This window comes from Sphaerodactylus townsendi, linkage group LG03 (genome assembly GCF_021028975.2).
Source record: "Sphaerodactylus townsendi isolate TG3544 linkage group LG03, MPM_Stown_v2.3, whole genome shotgun sequence".
NCBI classification, from domain to species: Eukaryota; Metazoa; Chordata; class Lepidosauria; order Squamata; family Sphaerodactylidae; genus Sphaerodactylus; species Sphaerodactylus townsendi.
Window position 1 is genome coordinate 128,106,066 of NC_059427.1, and position 16,839 is coordinate 128,122,904.

The 16,839-nt window shown below is 42.5% G+C and overlaps 1 protein-coding gene across 6 annotated transcripts in view; it reads left to right on the forward strand.

The window, feature by feature from the left end:
* The window catches only part of BAIAP2 (BAR/IMD domain containing adaptor protein 2), a 156,016-nt gene extending 142,125 nt beyond the window's left edge, over positions 1-13,891 (forward strand). For 2 of the 6 annotated variants that reach the window (XM_048488494.1, XM_048488498.1), the window contains 2 exons: positions 3,801-3,853; positions 11,206-13,891. In XM_048488494.1, coding sequence (XP_048344451.1) covers positions 3,801-3,828 — 28 coding nt within the window. In that variant the 3' untranslated portion in view covers positions 3,829-3,853; positions 11,206-13,891. Of the gene's footprint in view, positions 1-528; positions 2,309-3,800; positions 3,854-11,205 lie in introns of those variants that run through there. The other 4 variants (XM_048488492.1, XM_048488496.1, XM_048488493.1 and 1 more) reach the window with 2 other exon arrangements.
* The last annotated feature ends 2,948 nt before the right edge of the window (positions 13,892-16,839 follow it).

The following is a 16,839-nucleotide window of genomic DNA, read 5'->3' on the forward strand; positions in this document are numbered from 1 at the left end:
CCTTGAGATATTCACTCTACAACCCTGTTGGACTTCCAGAGGGCCAAATAGCATCCTCCTTCTCATTTTAGGAGTGAAAGGAACACTGCCAAATTAGTGAAGGATCTTCTTTCTGACTTCCAGTGCATTTTGACAGTCCCAGCAGTACGGGCTGTGGTGATGAGCATCAATCCCCAGTCTAAAAGTCTTCAGTTTGATATTTCCATGGGCGTTAGAGAGGTCTAGAAACCTTGCTTAACATCAACTAAATGTAATGAATCTTTCCCCTACCCACAGCATTCCACAGTGCTGTGACCACTCTAAAGTTGAGCCTGCAGGGAGGGAGCATTGAGCACAGCCATCCTGGGACCTGCTCAATCTCTTCCCCTCCCCCCCCCTTTTCCATGTTCTGAAAACCAAAGGGATACTGCATTGCACTCAAGATGTGTTTCTGTTTGGTTGTCCATTGGATGATTTCTTTTTTCTTTTCTTTCTTTTGGTTATGAAGTGCAGTCTGGCAGCATTCTGTGCTTTTTTTCTATTCCACAGCGGCAGTGGCACTTTGGTCTCTACAGTGTGAGAGGAGGAACCTTGACTAGAAATGGCGGCTGCTGCTTGGAAGACTTTTCTGCTTCTCTGTCCTCTCTGTTTCTTTTCCTCTTCTTTCTTCTGCACAAACCACACCTGCACACATACTTCTTCCTCTTTTTTTTTTAACGTCAGCCCTCCTCCTGGAATTCTAACTCTTCTGATCTTCAAGGAGCCCATTGGTGCTGCTGCCCTGTCCCCTAACGTTTGCTGACATCCTTTTTCGAGCAGAAAAATGTCAAAACAGGGTTTGCTGGTTTTCACTGCGGCAGCCGCCACCTGGATGCAGTTTACATTGGAAGTAGATTAGATGGAAATTCTGCATCTCTCTCTCTCTCTCTCTCTCTTTCTCTCTCTCTCTCTCTTTTTCTCTCTCTTTGTACTTTGTAAATTATTCTTTTTTTTAAAAAGGAAAAAATGCACTATCCCTTTTCTGAGGCTTTAATGTCACCTGCACATTAATAGGGAAACAAATGAAGATTTTGTTTTCTTTTTTCGCTCTGTCTTTTTTTAAAATCCAGAAACAAATATGCATGGCCTATGGTGTACGTACTGTTATTCCAATGATCCTTTTTTTGACCTTGACCATGATGCCAGTTTTGTCTAACGGGAAGGTGCATATTGATGTCAGAGAGGCTGGTCACCCTCTGTGGCTCTTCCATGGTTGCTGGAAGAGAAATGAGAGGTTCTTGGACACCTGGTCGTGGAAAGAGGTGGCCGGTTTCTAGGGTGAACTGGATTGTTCCAGCAGGTTAAGCTGAGCACTAACCCAGTATCCATTTTTTAAAAAAAATGCTTTGTTTTATATATACATATAATATATATTATATATATATATTTTGTAGGAAGGTATTGTTACCTCATGATTAGTGCTCTGGGGTATTGAAGTCTGGGGTTGCCCAAAGAGAGGGGGAAAGAATGTTCTGTGGAGTTATGCAGCTTGTCAAATCATTCCAAAGACTTTTCTTTCTCTAAAATCTGAGGGCTTTCCTCCATCACTTCTTTTAGATAGAAATGGGCGGCAAAACTGCCTGCGTTTGGGGGTGGATGGGTGGGTAGGATGTAAACCTGATGGTTTTGAGAAAAAACTTAAGTGTTTTCAGTTCCTAAAATGCTGTCAATCTTCTTTGTGTGTCTTGGTTAACTTCAGAGATAAACACGGTAGGATTGGAATTAATGGCTACTGGTATTGCTTCTTCAATCTCTGAATTCTGGGAAGTCAGTCACGTGGCCCCTCTGAAAGACTTAACTCTTTCATTTCCGGCTGAAAATCCACAGTGGAAAGCTGAATACCATTTTTTTCTTTTTTTTAACCCCAATGTGATTTTTTTTAAAGAAAAAGAAAAGAAAAACCAAAATAGAATCACATTTGCTCTGCGTAGGAGGCTGCTGGCAATATAGTCTTGACTATTTGTATATATGAAAGAGCCATCTACACACATAGTGAAGGTTTTATTTGTTTTATATATTAGACCTAGGGCATATGTAATTACAAAAAAACCTCCTCGCATTGTTGTCATGACTTTGCTCAAAAGACTTTGACATCCAGGGTATTCTGTAATCAAATAACAAATGTAAAAGACAACGCAAAACAAAAAATACGCAAAACTTGTGTGAAGACTGTAAAAGTGCTGGGGAAAAAACTTTTTTTTTAAAAAAGTAAAAATCATAAAAATCAATAAAGCTGAAGAGAAATGTGCCCTGTACTAAGTTGTTTGAATAAAAGTTTTGATTTCCTCCACTGAGTTGGGTTTATTGAATTTTCTTCCGTTGACTGCTGATATGTCACCAAAGTGTGTGTGTTGTCAAATAGTGATAACTCATTATACTGAAGAATTTTATTATCTTTCAGCTAGCTTTCAGTCTGTTTCTCTTTCTTTCTCTGTCCCCCTCCCAGTCACAAGTTCATATATTTGAGTGTACCAAAAGGCTTTACAGCCCTTTTTAGAAATCTTCTGACAATCCTAGAAGGGTAATACATTCTTAATATTTTATGCATTAGTAGCTGAAGCTGACAGGACAATTTGCACAAGTCTGTACAGTGCATCAATGGATCAACTAATTCTGATTTCTACTGGACTTAGGGGAAGGTATCCTGCAAGCCACATGCACCAGCTGACAGAATAACCACAGTGGTGGTGAACCTATGGCACTCCAGATGTTCATGGACTACAATTCCCTTCAGCCCCAATTGGTCATGCTGGCAGGGGCTGATGGGAATTGTAATTCTGGAGTGCCATAGGTTCGCCATCTGGAGTGCCATAGGTTTGCCACCACAGGAATAGGGTATTTGGTGGGAAGTTACTAAGGAAGAGTTTAAACCCAAGCTAATACTGGTTTTGTCTGTGTAACCAGGGTCATGTTCAATTGAACCATTATAGTTTTGCTTTTCCAGTTGTCCTAGGAAATGGTAGTTCTACCGTGGCAGCTTAGAACCTCATTTTGTGGCATCTGTATCTTTGTGGGTGGCCAGCAGCATGCTTGCTTCTGGCTAGCTGCTGTGAAATAGCGGAGCCCTTGCTACAGCTCAGAAATGAGGGGTACTGAGGAGGCAGTACAGTCATCCCTGCCTCTTTGTGGACTTATCAAGGTCATTAAAGCCAGCCTTATTTCTGTGGCTGTCTGGTTGAAACATTGCTTGCTGACTTCCAGTTGGAGCAGCCTAGTTTTTCTCCATACACCACCCCCTTCTAGCAAGTATGTTACCCATGTGATAATCTGAATTATCATGCATTAGCTTGATTGCCTGAAGCTTTTGTCTTGCAGAGGCTCTGTGCAATTATCACCATGTGATAGATCTGTGTTATGGCTTGTGACTGCAGACACCTGACCCTCCATTTTCAAACGCCTCAGATTTGTCATGCTGCTAAGGCCTGGTAAAGAGAGATTGCTTCCTTGAAGAAGTTCTCTGAATTTTAAACAAGAGACGTGATGAATTGCAGGGAGCTGCCTTCTTGGTCCATCCCTAGCAATTTACAAAGGGCAGCAACTTGAAGTTAGGCTTTACAATAAATCTTGCCTTTGTCATTAAGTTGCAGTAAGTTACAAACATGCCTTTCTCAGATCCCTTGCATCCAAGCTATAATGAGGTCATGAAACATCTCCATTGACCATCAAGAATCTGGGAGCCCATTGTCTAATTTTCTCAGTGACTGCAACTTCCTCATCCCTCCCTCTTGTTACTTATTACCAATTATTGGTCTTCAAACATCCTCTCTATTTTTCCATTACAGCGCTGATGTTGAAGTGGCCAGGTTTTGAGATGTATCCCTGACTGTGTGTAGTTGTAAGTTAACCACTTTTTTTGTGCCAACTCCTTTCCCTTCACCCCTCACCTCACTCCTAAGAGTGCTCTGGACTGACTATTTAAATGCTAGGCTGATTCCGCATGGCCAAAAACAGTGGTGTGAAAATGGTGTAAAAGGGTTTGAAACGCTGTAAAAGGGTTTACACCATTTTCACACTGTTTTCACACTGCTGTTTTTGGCCCATGCGGAATCAGCCCTAGTGAACATGGAACCACAATACGGGGGTGGAGGCTGTTATTGACTGTGGAAAAGGGGCTGATATTGAATGGCTATGGACACGCTGATAGTAAATTATCTGCAGGTCAGTTCAGAGCTTGACTCATTTGCTTGCACCTCAGGCTACTGTTAGGAATTTCTTTGTCTACCTATTGGCTGATGGAACTGGGTTCCTTTTCCTCTGCTGACCTTTGAAATAAGCCATGTCTACAACCCGCACTCCTGGCTTCATGCCCCTACCCCATCTTTTCACTCAGACCCTTTTTTGCTGCCTCACTGCTGGGGTGAAGTGTGGGTGGAGTTTCGGTTGGGTTCTTCACAGCCTGGGCAGCTGGGGGGGTCTTGCTGGTGGAGGGCATTTTTGCTCAGTAATAATGATGTTTTCAGCAAGTTTGCTAGATCTCTGGCTATACTAGGTTTCTTCCTACTTGATGTGGCAAGGATTTTTTTTTGCTCTTGTTGGCTTATTCTTTTCAGTACCAGAACACATGCGCACCCATCCATTGCATATGTTCATAAACCAAGCTTAAGCACTCAGAACGGCTGGATGGGAATGTGTCAGGGTGTTGCATGTATGCTTGGCATACCTCTGTAGGCACCGAAGATCCCATGCATGTAAGGTACCCTGCTTTAGGCTGATCAAATAACGAGTGTGGTTTACTGCACCATTGGATTTATGAATAGTTGTTGGCAACTATCATTAGAAAAACACACATCCTTTACAAGCAGATATATGGTGAAAATGTATTTCTTCCACAGTATTTATTGGACTTCTAAAGTCCATAGACTTGGTGGTCTGAAACAAATTTTCTTCTGGTTTAAGACAAAAGAGGTGCATTTTAAAAGGTTTGCTTTGCACTCTCCAGAACTGATTAGAATCTCAACCATGTTTTTGTGTCTCATTGCTAAACATATTGATCCAGGTTTAGATGGCCAAGTCCCTGCTTCCATTACTCAAAGCAGAACAGCAAAGCGAATGCCAGATGAGCGCTAGTGAGGTCATAGAGCACACTTAGCCGCGACCCTCCTTGTCTCACTCCACAGAGGAGTACAGACTGACTGGGGTTTGGCAGGCTCTTGATTCACCCTTGCCTTTTTCACTTCCCATTACAAAAATACTTAACTATTGCTTGATGAATCACAGCGAGAACAATTTTCAGTACTTCCCCTCCTCCTCTGTTAGTTCCTCTCAGCTTCAAGAATCTATTTTAGCATCCCCTGGGAGAAAAATGATCTGAGCTTCTGCATTAATTAAGTAGGGAATATTAATTGTCTGTGCTTTAAAAATAGGATAATTAATCTTGCTGCTGTGAACTGAGCAGCCCTTTTCAATAAGCAGGGCTAGTGATGGTTGCAGAGAAGTCCGAAAGAGGGGAGAAACTCTTTCCATACCTGTACAACCACTCTTGAGGAATAGGCTTGCGTCTGCTTCATACCAAGTTCTGAAGTGCTTGAGTGTAATATCAGAATGCAAAATGAATGTGAGCTGCATCAGCTTAAGATCCCCATGAGCATATTACCTGGGGCCCAGAACCCAAGTGATTGTAAATTTTGTGTATTTTAAAGGTACACTTATTTTTAAAAAAATACATAGGTATGCTTTTCACATCTGATATGGCTCTGATCTCATATGAAGGAACTCAACAGGTAATCCCATTCAAGCACAAAAATATCTATTTGCATGGATATATTTTCCTGCTCTGGAATCTCTCTTGTAGGAAAGGCCTACTCTGATCAAGTTTCCAGACATCCCTGTCTGCTGAGCCCGACTTGGAATGGGCTTTTGTAAGACATTAGTGCTAAGACAAGTGCTATGAACTGAGAAAAGATCTTGCTGTGTTTGCATGAAGACCCAGTACCAGGGACGTAGGTGGGGTGGGGGGTCCTTGGGTTCAAACCCCTCCCATTACATGTCCAGCTTGCTTGAAACAATGCATGGAATGGAACAGCCAGAAAGCCCTCAGTCACCGAACCCACCCCTTTAAAAAATCTATACCTGCGTCACTGCCCAGTACCAGTAAACTAAAAATAGGACACACACACATACCCAAAAAATATTCTCCAACCATCAGGGAAGGTCATCCATTGTTGTTTTCAATCCACAATATGATACTGTTTGTAGACATCATTTTAACCCTCCCCATTTATCTGGGCAATAACTCTGTGAATTGAGTAAGTCTCAGATTGTCCATATTTTAGGAATAAATGATTTTGCCATGACCTTTTGGCTGAGCATAACCTCTGGCCAAATACTCTTTATTGGGCGTTTCCCCACTCTCCACGATCTCCCCTATGCCGCGCACTGCTCTCAGTGCGCAGCATCCCTGGCACACGCCTGGGCATCCTCACGACCCCGCGCTCTGCGCGGGGTCATCAAAAGGCACCATTTACAAGAGCGCCAGGGATGCCGCGCGCTGTAGTGGGGAGTGCCGGGGGACCCCGCGCTACTTGAGGAGAGTAGCGCGGGCTTAAGTTAAGTGGGAAAAGGCCCATTGACTAGCTTCCTACTCCTTGCTTTTTACATAGAACATAACAGTTGCCAAACCACACAGTTCCCAAACCATTTAATTGCCTGCCTGGCCTTCTCTGTACTCATTAAAGTTTATGGCATGTTTCCAAAGCCAGCCTAACATATGCTAGCCTATTCTTCAGTATCTTCCCAAATTCTGAAATGCTGGTAATACAAGTGGAACTCTACTGTAGCCTCTCCCCTCTATAATGCACACACTCAAGCACATGCACAAGTTGTGGTATTGCATGATGGCATCCCATTGGAGCAGCCTCCCAGTATTCATGGATATTGTATATCCCACCAATTATACACACACGGACTTCTAATCTTGCCATTTATCCATTCAGAAGAACTTCATTTTTTCCCCTCTTTGATGAATGTCATAATCCAGCAAACCACGACAGAGTATAATGCCATTTATTAGGACCATCTAAAAGGTCATAAATGAGGCCTTAATAGGCAAAGGAACTCTTTGTGACTTCAAATTCACCATGTCTTGTTTAAACCGGTCTGCTACCTGTGCAAATCATCTGTGTTTAGTTACCACACCAGAAGTCCATAATTTGGACAGATGTTGTGCTGTCATACTAATTAAGCACATGTAACCAATTTGAAAGAGAAGTAGCCCAATTTAATTGAGACACTGTACAAAAACAATGTTGCATGGATGCCTCACCAATAACGTGTTCAAGTACTGGGTCTTTTCATGGAATTACCAAGGAGCTTGAAAACTCACTCAGTTTATAACGTTTCAGTTGTTCATAATAAAACACTTTATATTAATGTTGTACTTTGAGATGTATATTAAGTTATGCTTGGACTCAAATGCTTTATTAGCATGGGGTACTATAGGGATTATTGGATGCAAAATATAATTGCATCCTTTTTAGCAATGCTACCTATTTATCAGGAACCTATCCATCAAAACCACTGCAGATTTCTCCTACCATCTGGACAAATGGCTGATTCCTAATTATTTTTGCATCCTATGACAATACAGTATACAAAAGGGAAGTCAGGGTATTCACAAGAGTTCCTCCCCCATTCACAGTGCAAGTCTGGTATGAAGCTTTTTTTCATTCTCATCAAGCAAATAGATCCTTACTTCCATACCTAATGCTTGCCTTGATATGGGATCTTTTCAGAAGTGCAGCATTTTGACTGCTTTCTTGAGCATGGAAGTGGCAGTGATTGAAAAAAATAATTGTTAGCTTGAAATTCAAATGGATACCATGGTGTCCATTACTCTGTGTTGAACTATTCCTCAATAACGGATACCGTGATTTCCTTTGAGTTCCAAGTTTACAATCGCTTTTTCAGGCAGCCTCACCTTTTCCAGTCAGGAGAAAGGTGAGGCTGGCTGCCTCCGTTGATAGGTTTGTTGATGAATGGACTTTTATTTGGTTTTTATATTTACTGGGTTTTGGAAAAAAACATTTCTACCTATTGGAGCTAATATCTCAATCTGCTACAGACTACAACCACCCTGTGCCCTGACATCTTCTGCCCTAGGAAGAGAACAGGGGCATTGGTGCTGTATTTATTGTGTGTGTGTGTTGTGGACAGTGGTACTGCAGGTAAATTGAATTATACACAAATATAAACAGCCTCTGTAGAGCTGTTATAAATTCAACAGTGTGGGGGAGGACATGCTTACAGGTTTGTTTTCAGAGCGTATATTTGATGCATATGGACCAGTCTAGGTGTTGATGACTCAACAGTTCCCAAGAACTAAAAAAGAATGGCCTCCTTTTCATGAAGAAATTGTTTAGCGATTGCACAAGGTGCCAGTCTATCTTTTACTTCATTAATTCCAAACAGTTGGGAATAACGCAGTGTTGTCCAATGTAGGACCAATTTGGTGCCTCGTGTTCTTTCAACGTGGCAAGTAAACTAATCAGTTGCGCTTGAAGTCATTGTCCAGTTATTATCTAACAACCGGCATTTTGCTGCTACATTTGATTTTGTGATGTTGCTATTGGCACATAACCTGTTCCTTCATGTGAGACATAGATGTAGGCTCTCCTACATCTAAATACGGAAGGCAAAAGTACAAAATGAAAGTGTACCATTCCCTAAGCCCACAAGACAAGGCAGGCAAAGAACCTAAGTAAAGAAAAATGAATCCATTTTGCTGTCCTTGAGATGTATCAGGCACAGTCTGCAGCAGTTTGGATTGGGAAAATGTGTACTGTTAAGTCCTACATGCTGCTTTTAGGCCTAGGTTATGGCTTCCAAAAGTGCCCTTTTTTCTACGACTGTAGGAATCAGATCTTTCAGATCCAAGCAGTCTCATATAGATGGCAATCTTCTAGAAAGTATAAATTATTACTTTCCCTGTACCATCTTCCAATGTATTGGCAACCTCTGGAACAGTGAACCTTCTGCAAGATTCCACAGAGGGCAAAAAGGCGAACTTCAATAGAAGGGTATATTTTAACATTCATCAACATGTGCATGTCTTCCTCTCATGTCTTCCTCTTTCTATGTCATACATTTCCCATTATGTGCATAGCATGTAAGTGGAAGGTAAAGCAGGCTTTCTGTTTCAGAGAAGACTGTAGGGATTGGAATATATTCTCCTTGGCCTAAATGCATAAGATCTGGCCAAACTTCACACACTATTTCTTTGCTGCTGAGCCAAACTCAGTACAAACTTTGCTTGTCGACAAGCAGCAGATGCGACACCCACTCAGATCTCTTTGTGCCAGGATAGATCAGAAATGCATTTAGCTATTGGTTGGAAATGCCTCCTTCACACCCACCCTACATGACCTTAATCAGGCTCTAGATAGGTCTCTGCTGGAGCAGCCTGCACCTGAAAGTATGGTAGGCCCACAACAACGACTTGTTAACAGTTGCTTGGGAGAGGAGCAGCTTGCCCTGGATAGATGCAAGATGTTCTGGAGGAAGCAGTGCCGTGTAATGTAGGTGCAATGTAAATATCAATAAAATGTGCTTTTTTCTGGGTGTGGAGGAGCAGAACAATAACTCCAGTTCCTTGAGATTCCTAGGACGTGGATGTACAGCCCTAAGGTAGCTTCCTTCTCCTCAGCAAGCCTCTTCCTAGGGAAGATGACTCCTCCTAGCCAAAGAGATTTTTCTTTGACCGTTGTGGAATCCTGCCCATGAGGTTAGGTGGGGTACATATGTGAGTGTGTACAGATAAATTGTGTTCATGAAGGATTGTCTCATGCTTTTGCCCCAGAGCCTTTGTTTTAGACTTCTTTATAGCAATTGCTTACCCAGAACAATAGATTTTTTTAAAATCTATTGGGAATTTCACAGCAGCTTGATTCTTGATGGTACTAAATGCAAGTGGCTTAGTGGTCTTGGTTTACCTGGTTTCTAAAACCCACCAGCCCTTTGAATTTTTTACTGCCTCAAAAGTTAGTGTTGGAGCATCTTACCATTGCCCAGGGAATGCCACAAAAGCCTCATTGGTGATTGTTCCCATTCAGCTGTAACACAACTGAATACTGAAATTGTGAAGTGTTTAACTCCACGGCTTGGATCCTGTATCTTAGCTTTTCTTTAGCTGTCTGGGCACTGCAGAGGAGCTTGATTCTTCTTGATGCAGGTACTCGGACTCACTGAAAGAGTGCAAATGGAAGTGCCTCATGTAAAAAAGAAAATAAGCTTCGCAGTAGAGGACTGTCTCCTCAGCACAGAGAGAAGGGCATGTGAAGCAGAGTATAGAACCCGTGTCCCCAAGGCAAGAGTGAAGGCTGTTTTGGTGGAATCCACATAATAATGAATAACTTGAGGTCCAACACTTAGGGTGAAACCAGACATGACACAAGAGACCTGTGATTTAGGTTCTCACAAGTTTTGTGTCTTAAAAAAGAAAAAGCTAATTAGTAGTCCCAAGTGTTTGTTCCTATCTTTTCATTCTGGGGCATTACCTGTAATTTCAGAGGGGTAATTTTAGTGGTTGAAGAGGTATGTGAGGCAAGTGTTAGGCATCCCCCAGCTAAGACTATTCCCTGACTTCAAATCAGCCACCTAAGGCTTCTTAGCAGCTTTAAAATACTTCAAGGGATCCTGATAATGGATTGTGTTGATCTGGCTTTGATCCTCAGTGATATTTGCCATCAGAATATTGGCAGGTTTCTTCCTTGCTCATGCTGAAAAAAGAACATTTTGGGTGTTGTTCTCCCCATGAGAAAAGTTGTCTCTTTCCATCGGTTCTTTTTTTCTGAATGAAAAAAGAGCTCCACATGTATTGTCGAAGGCTTTCACGGCCAGATTCAACTGGTTGTGGTGGGTTTTCCAGGTTGTGTGGTGGTCCACCAGACCACGGCCACACAGCCTGGAAAACCCACCACAACCAGTGCTCCACATATTTGAGAGCAAAAATGAAAAGGATCATAATAAAACATTTACAATTCAAATGACCTCGGACCCAGCTTCCTTCCATGTAAAACCATAGTTGTGCAAGTCTAGTAAAAATTGGTGTGTGTTCTTCTGGTTGTAATGGGAGCTGTACTTCTCCTGACTGCTGTTGGTGTTTCATTCTCCTTGTTCCTGCCATTGTCCTGTTGTCCCTGTTTAATGAAGGCCATGTGATCCCTAAAGCTGTGCCTTACTTTTTCTCTGCAGGAATCCTTTTGCCAACGTTCACCTCAAACCAACTGTGACAAATGACCGTTCAGCTCCCCACATCAGCTGATTCCAGGAACATTGGGCGACGGCGGGTACCTCGCACCTTAAAACCTCCATTTCACTTGTGTTGCATTTCTGCAGTGTCCTTATGCCATTCACATGTCTGTCTTCCTACAACTTTATTTTTTTGTAGCTAAGCCGACGTGTGAAGCCCCATGCTTGAAAAGCAGTTGTTGGTACATAAATTTAAAACAACACATTTTTTGGTCTTTAAAACAGAAGGGATATTATGAGCCTGGAGTGACAGAGATCTCAACAAATTGTGTGATGCCTCTATTCTGAATGGAGAAACAGATTGAACTATGAACCAAGCGCTGCGTTCTCCATCTTTCCCATTATAAACTATATTCTTCCAAAGACAGAGAAACCAACCTTTGCGCAGTAGCTTATATTCTACTTAGCATTTCTCCTGGCCATTCTGTATCAGCACCATTGAAATGGAGTTGAATAACCTTACACCTAGTGACCTGTCAAGAGAAAAAAAGTTTGTGCTGCCCATTGCCATGAGCTAGTAAAGTCTGGCAAGCTACTGTCTTGCATGAAATATATGCCTTCTGCAATGCACAACTCTGCAGCTACAGCAGCATCCTATATGGACTCTATAGACCTGTTTTCTAGCTAATTTGTTCACTACATCATGTGTCTCCTGCTCAACAACTTTATCTGCACCAGTGTTGTAGAACTGGAAGTCAAAAACTATCCTCAACTTACTTGCATTTTTAATGCTCACGGACAGAGTGCTTAAGCTGCAAAACCATTTGGTTGTGGAAAGTGCAGTCAAGTTGCAGCTGACTTATGGTGACTTCGTAGGGTTTTCAAGGCAAGAGACATTCGGAGATGGTTTGCCATTGCCTGGCTCTGCGTAGAGACTCTTGGAGTTTCTTGGTGGCCTCTTTTCCAAATACTAACCAGGGCTGACCCTGCTTAGCTGCCAAGATCCAAAAAGATTTGTCTAGTCTTGGCCATCCTAGTCAGGGCGGAGAAGCGTTTGCACAGTGTGATATCAGTACATGGTGGCGGCAGTCACCCTGTACCCTGCCACTGTGAAGTTGGAAGAGCTCTCGGCTACTGCCCACTGGCATTTTCAAACATAGCCCGCCCCTCAGATGCCATCAGCAGAAAAGTTGATTGTTTAGACTTAGACTTAGAAGATTGGTTCCGATACAAAACCATGGCCCTCAGTGGTACAGTATAGCTATCCCGTTTCCAAATGCTGGTGTATAAAATGAGATCTTTTCTGCTGCCAGCTATGCTGGACTGTCTTCCAGTGGCAGTTCAGCTACCCAATCTTTTTCTGACACCAGTAAGAAGGAATTGTGCACCAAGCTGCACATTTGCACATTATGTGTTAGTTCCAGTCTCTCTGTGTGTGTTTAAATGCAAAGTGGCCACTAGTGGTCTTGACATGAGTTCCAGCCTTACACAGTCAAACTCCCCTCCCCTCCAGCTGCTTTTCTCCCCAACTGGGAAAAGCTATGGGGGTCTTCTCTCACAAGAAGAAAAGCAAGTTGCAAGTGAAGTGGTGGCTTTGAATTGGCAGATGTTTCCCAAGGACCCCTAGCACCCCTCAATCCAAAGCCTGACCTCAACTCAAAGATACAAGTGGCTGCTCCATTTGTTTTTGAGGGGGAGGGGTGAGGTATGGGAGTGTTCAGTGCACTCAAGGAACCATATTGAGTGTGTAGCTTGTTCTGCAGCTAAAGTAGCTACGTCACAGCTGACAAGATTTGATCTCTGGATATTTGTGACAACTGTGTTTGTTTAATTCAGGCTAATGTTTCAGACTGCTGTAGTGCACTCCTGGTCTTAGTGTTGGCAAACACACAAGAAAAAGGAAGTTACCACAGCTACACACTGAGAAGGAATCTGACTTATTAAACTGTGCTCCTGTTTCAAACTGCTGCCTTCTTATTCTGATGCCTAGCATTAAGAATACAACAATGTTCATTCCTCCTTGTAAAATTCTGCAAATTGTTGATGTAGTGGCAGTCTGGCTTGTGGGGATGATGGGAACTCTGATACTGAATTGATCATGTATTTTTCAGTGGGCCATGATAGGGAAATATATCGTTGCTTTTAAAAAAAAACCTCTAGTTGCTTTTAATGTCCTTCCACAAAATGGCAAAAGCAGCCACCTACATGTATCAACCATTTTATATTCTGATACAAAGGAAATATATTTTAAGCTGTAAATTAAAATAAGAATGCTGATCTTAAGTCTCCAGTCTTAGGTGCACTTAAAATGAAAATACCCTTGAACTCAATGGGTCGTTCCTCCTCCTTGGAATTGCCGTATGGTTGATCACATTCATTTGAGGATAATTTGGTGAACAAGAAGTCGCCATTCAGCTGTATGCTGACATGAGTGGGTAAGGGGAGAGGAAGAACGATTAGAACAAATAGACTGGAATTTATTGTCGAAGGCTTTCACGGCCGGATTCAATGAGTTGTGGTGGGTTTTCCAGGCTATGTAACCGTGGTCTGGTAGATCTTGCTCCTACCAGACCACAAAACACTGCAGGTGAAACATTAGGAACAAGATCTACCAGATCACAGCCACACAGCCTGGAAAACCCACCACAACCAAACTGGAATTTCTTCAAGTTATCCAGGATTTATTTTTTTTAAAAAATGCACCGCAGTTTTCTAGTGCTGCTGAAACAGTTTGAGCTTAACCCGGGGGATGCAAGGTGGGGGTGGGGGGGCAGACAAAGGGATTAAATAGTCATTCGATGACTGGGTATAGGAGCAGGAAAGATTGGCTAATATTTTGTTCTGTTTCCCTTGCTGTTCAGAGTTGCATCAATGTTTCCCTGCTAGAGCATATAGTGACAGTGTGCTAAGCTTATAAAGTACATTTAAAAAACAAGCCAGGGAAGTTATTCGAAACTACATACCCAACAGCAAAATGCAGTGGCCACCATTTGGGGCAGAAAGAATGCAGCTCTCCAGGAAAACACTTCCTGGGGGCAACTAGTCTGCATTGATGGCACTGACATATTGATAGTCCCAATCCACCTAAAGTGAATTGTACTTCATCCCCTCAATTTCAACAGGATTTAAATTTGATGGAAATTTAAGATCTATCACTTGCGTTGGAATTTGTGACTAATTTGACCTAGATTAAAATTTACCATTTCCAGTTGCCTTGCCTTTCCCCCTTCCCCACCCCACCCCCCACCCCCCAGGCCTTCAAAGCTTTAGTAATGCTGTCCAAAGCTCTTGTGCAACGCCACTTGGAAGTTGTATGAGGCAGCTTTAGTGAAGACTGTGGAGTTTTTGCCTCAATTTGGTGGTCAGTAACTTCTGCATATTCAGGTATTACCAATGGTCTCTAGCCCTCAAAACATGCTGTGTCCAAAGATTTAAATGTCATCTGTGCCCTCCCCTTCCCTGTCCCATGCCAAGCTCCTGCAGGATAGACAAGAGCAGATATAAATCTTACATTTTCAACTTAAAAAATATGCATAGCTGATAACAAAAATACACATAGCAGATACAGTAAATGGATGGTGTTAAGAACATAAGAAAGAGCCTGCTGGATCAGACCAGAGTCCATCTAGTCCAGCACTCTGCTACTCGCAGTGGCCCACCAGATACCTTTGGGAGCTCACATGCAGGATGTGAAAGCAATGGCCTTCTGTTGCTGCTGCTGCTGCTCCCGAGCACCGGGTCTGCTAATCTCAGATCAAGGAGGATCAAGATTGGTAGCCATAGATCGACTTCTCCTCCATAAATCTGTCCAAGCCCCTTTTAAAGCTATCCAGGTTACTGATCATCACCAAACACCAATCACGTGTTGCGTGAAAAAATGTGTTAAAAATGTTCTTCATAATCACCAAAAATAACCACCGTTAGCCCATCCAGAGGCAGCTCCTTGAGGTGGGAAAGTGTCCTGTGATGTCTTACCACTTCTGCATGATAATATGGCATAGATTGAAAGAAGCTGCCTGGTAGTATGACATATTCCAGCCCAAATAACAACATTCCCCAACAACCAAAACAGAAGGATATAGAAGAGAGAGCAGTTGCATCTTAGTGGAAAGAAAAGGAGGACATAAATTACTAAGAATTGCAACTTGTGCTTGGACTGCAGCTTAGCAGCGAGGGTGAAGGCACAAGCATTTTCCTGAAAGACATCCGTTCAGAAGCATTTCTTGAAAACTGTCCAGACATTCTGCATTTTCACTGTTGTGCAGGCTGGAGGGCATAAGGGTGCCATTTTGCAGCAATTGCAGCTCCTAAGTGTTACAGCTCCAAAAAGTTAGTGCTTAAAAGTTCGGGATTGTCAAAATAAAGATAGTAGAAAACAACCCCTGTACAACAGCAACTTTATGCCTCTCTTGAAGTGGACTGTTTCCTCCAAATTCACCTATCATCTCTGTCTGATATGGCCCCATGTAAAATGAATGTAAGCCTTTGCCTGCCACATTTTTATCCAGGGACTAGGTGGTAGTTGCAGGTGACAGAGAAAATCACTTCTAGAGGTCATGTCCCACATTGAGATTAGATGAACAAAAGGACCCAGGCCTAACTGGCCAGTCCAACTGGGGAATATTGTGGTAATTTACTTAGCTCCTTAGGCTTGTCAGTTCCATCTTGGGAAGTTGCCTGAGATTCAGGGATGGTACCTGGATTGGCAACTTCCAGGTTGAGCTTGAAAATCTCCTAGAATTACAACCGATCTCTAGATTACATGGATCAATTCCCCTAGGAAGAGTGGAGTGTATGGCATTATACCCTGTTGAGGTCTCTGTCCGGCTGCACTCACAAATCTCCATTTTTCAAGGACCTTTGTATACCTCATGCCTTCCAGCCCTCTGCTCCCGTTCCTCTGTGGAGTTGACAGTCATTGTATACAACAGTACAGATGCATTTTGAACACTGAATAGTACTATATAAACACCATAAACTGTGGAACTTTTCGGCAATTAAGGGCCCCCAAAATCACTGCACATAGTACAGGACACAGCTGCTGAATTTTCCCATGGGAAGATCATCTGTACCTAGTTGGAAAGGGTTTTAGTTCTGCAACCAAAAAATCCACTGCTAACTCAATCCCCACTGGATAACCAATCTTCCCTGTATGAATTTGCCCACTGTCATCCACAAAAGCAGCATGGAATCCTATAGTAAGTGACCAAAACAGTATCTTATTGGAGCGATCACCTTATCCACATCCCATTAAAAAGTTCCTGTCCTTTTAACAAGCACGGCTTTCCCCACTTCCCTGAATTTACTTCTTGTTCTGCACCTGACAAAGGGACTGTAGCTTTTGTAATGAAAGAAGTTCGGTTCCTCACATTCAAGCCACTCACAAAACAAGCTCATCCATACACTAACGGGGCCTCCTGCTTCATTAACACAGCTCACACAACCAGGATAGCATGTCAGCTACGAGGCACAGATGTACGAGGAGAGCAGGCAAGGGTTACATTATTTTAAAAACTTTTTATTGTTATTATTACTGGACCAATGGCATTTGACATACATGCTGGGAGCGGTATGGAAATCAGCACTGATAAAAAAATACAGCAATTATGACCCGTATCAATAAAATATACACTGTAA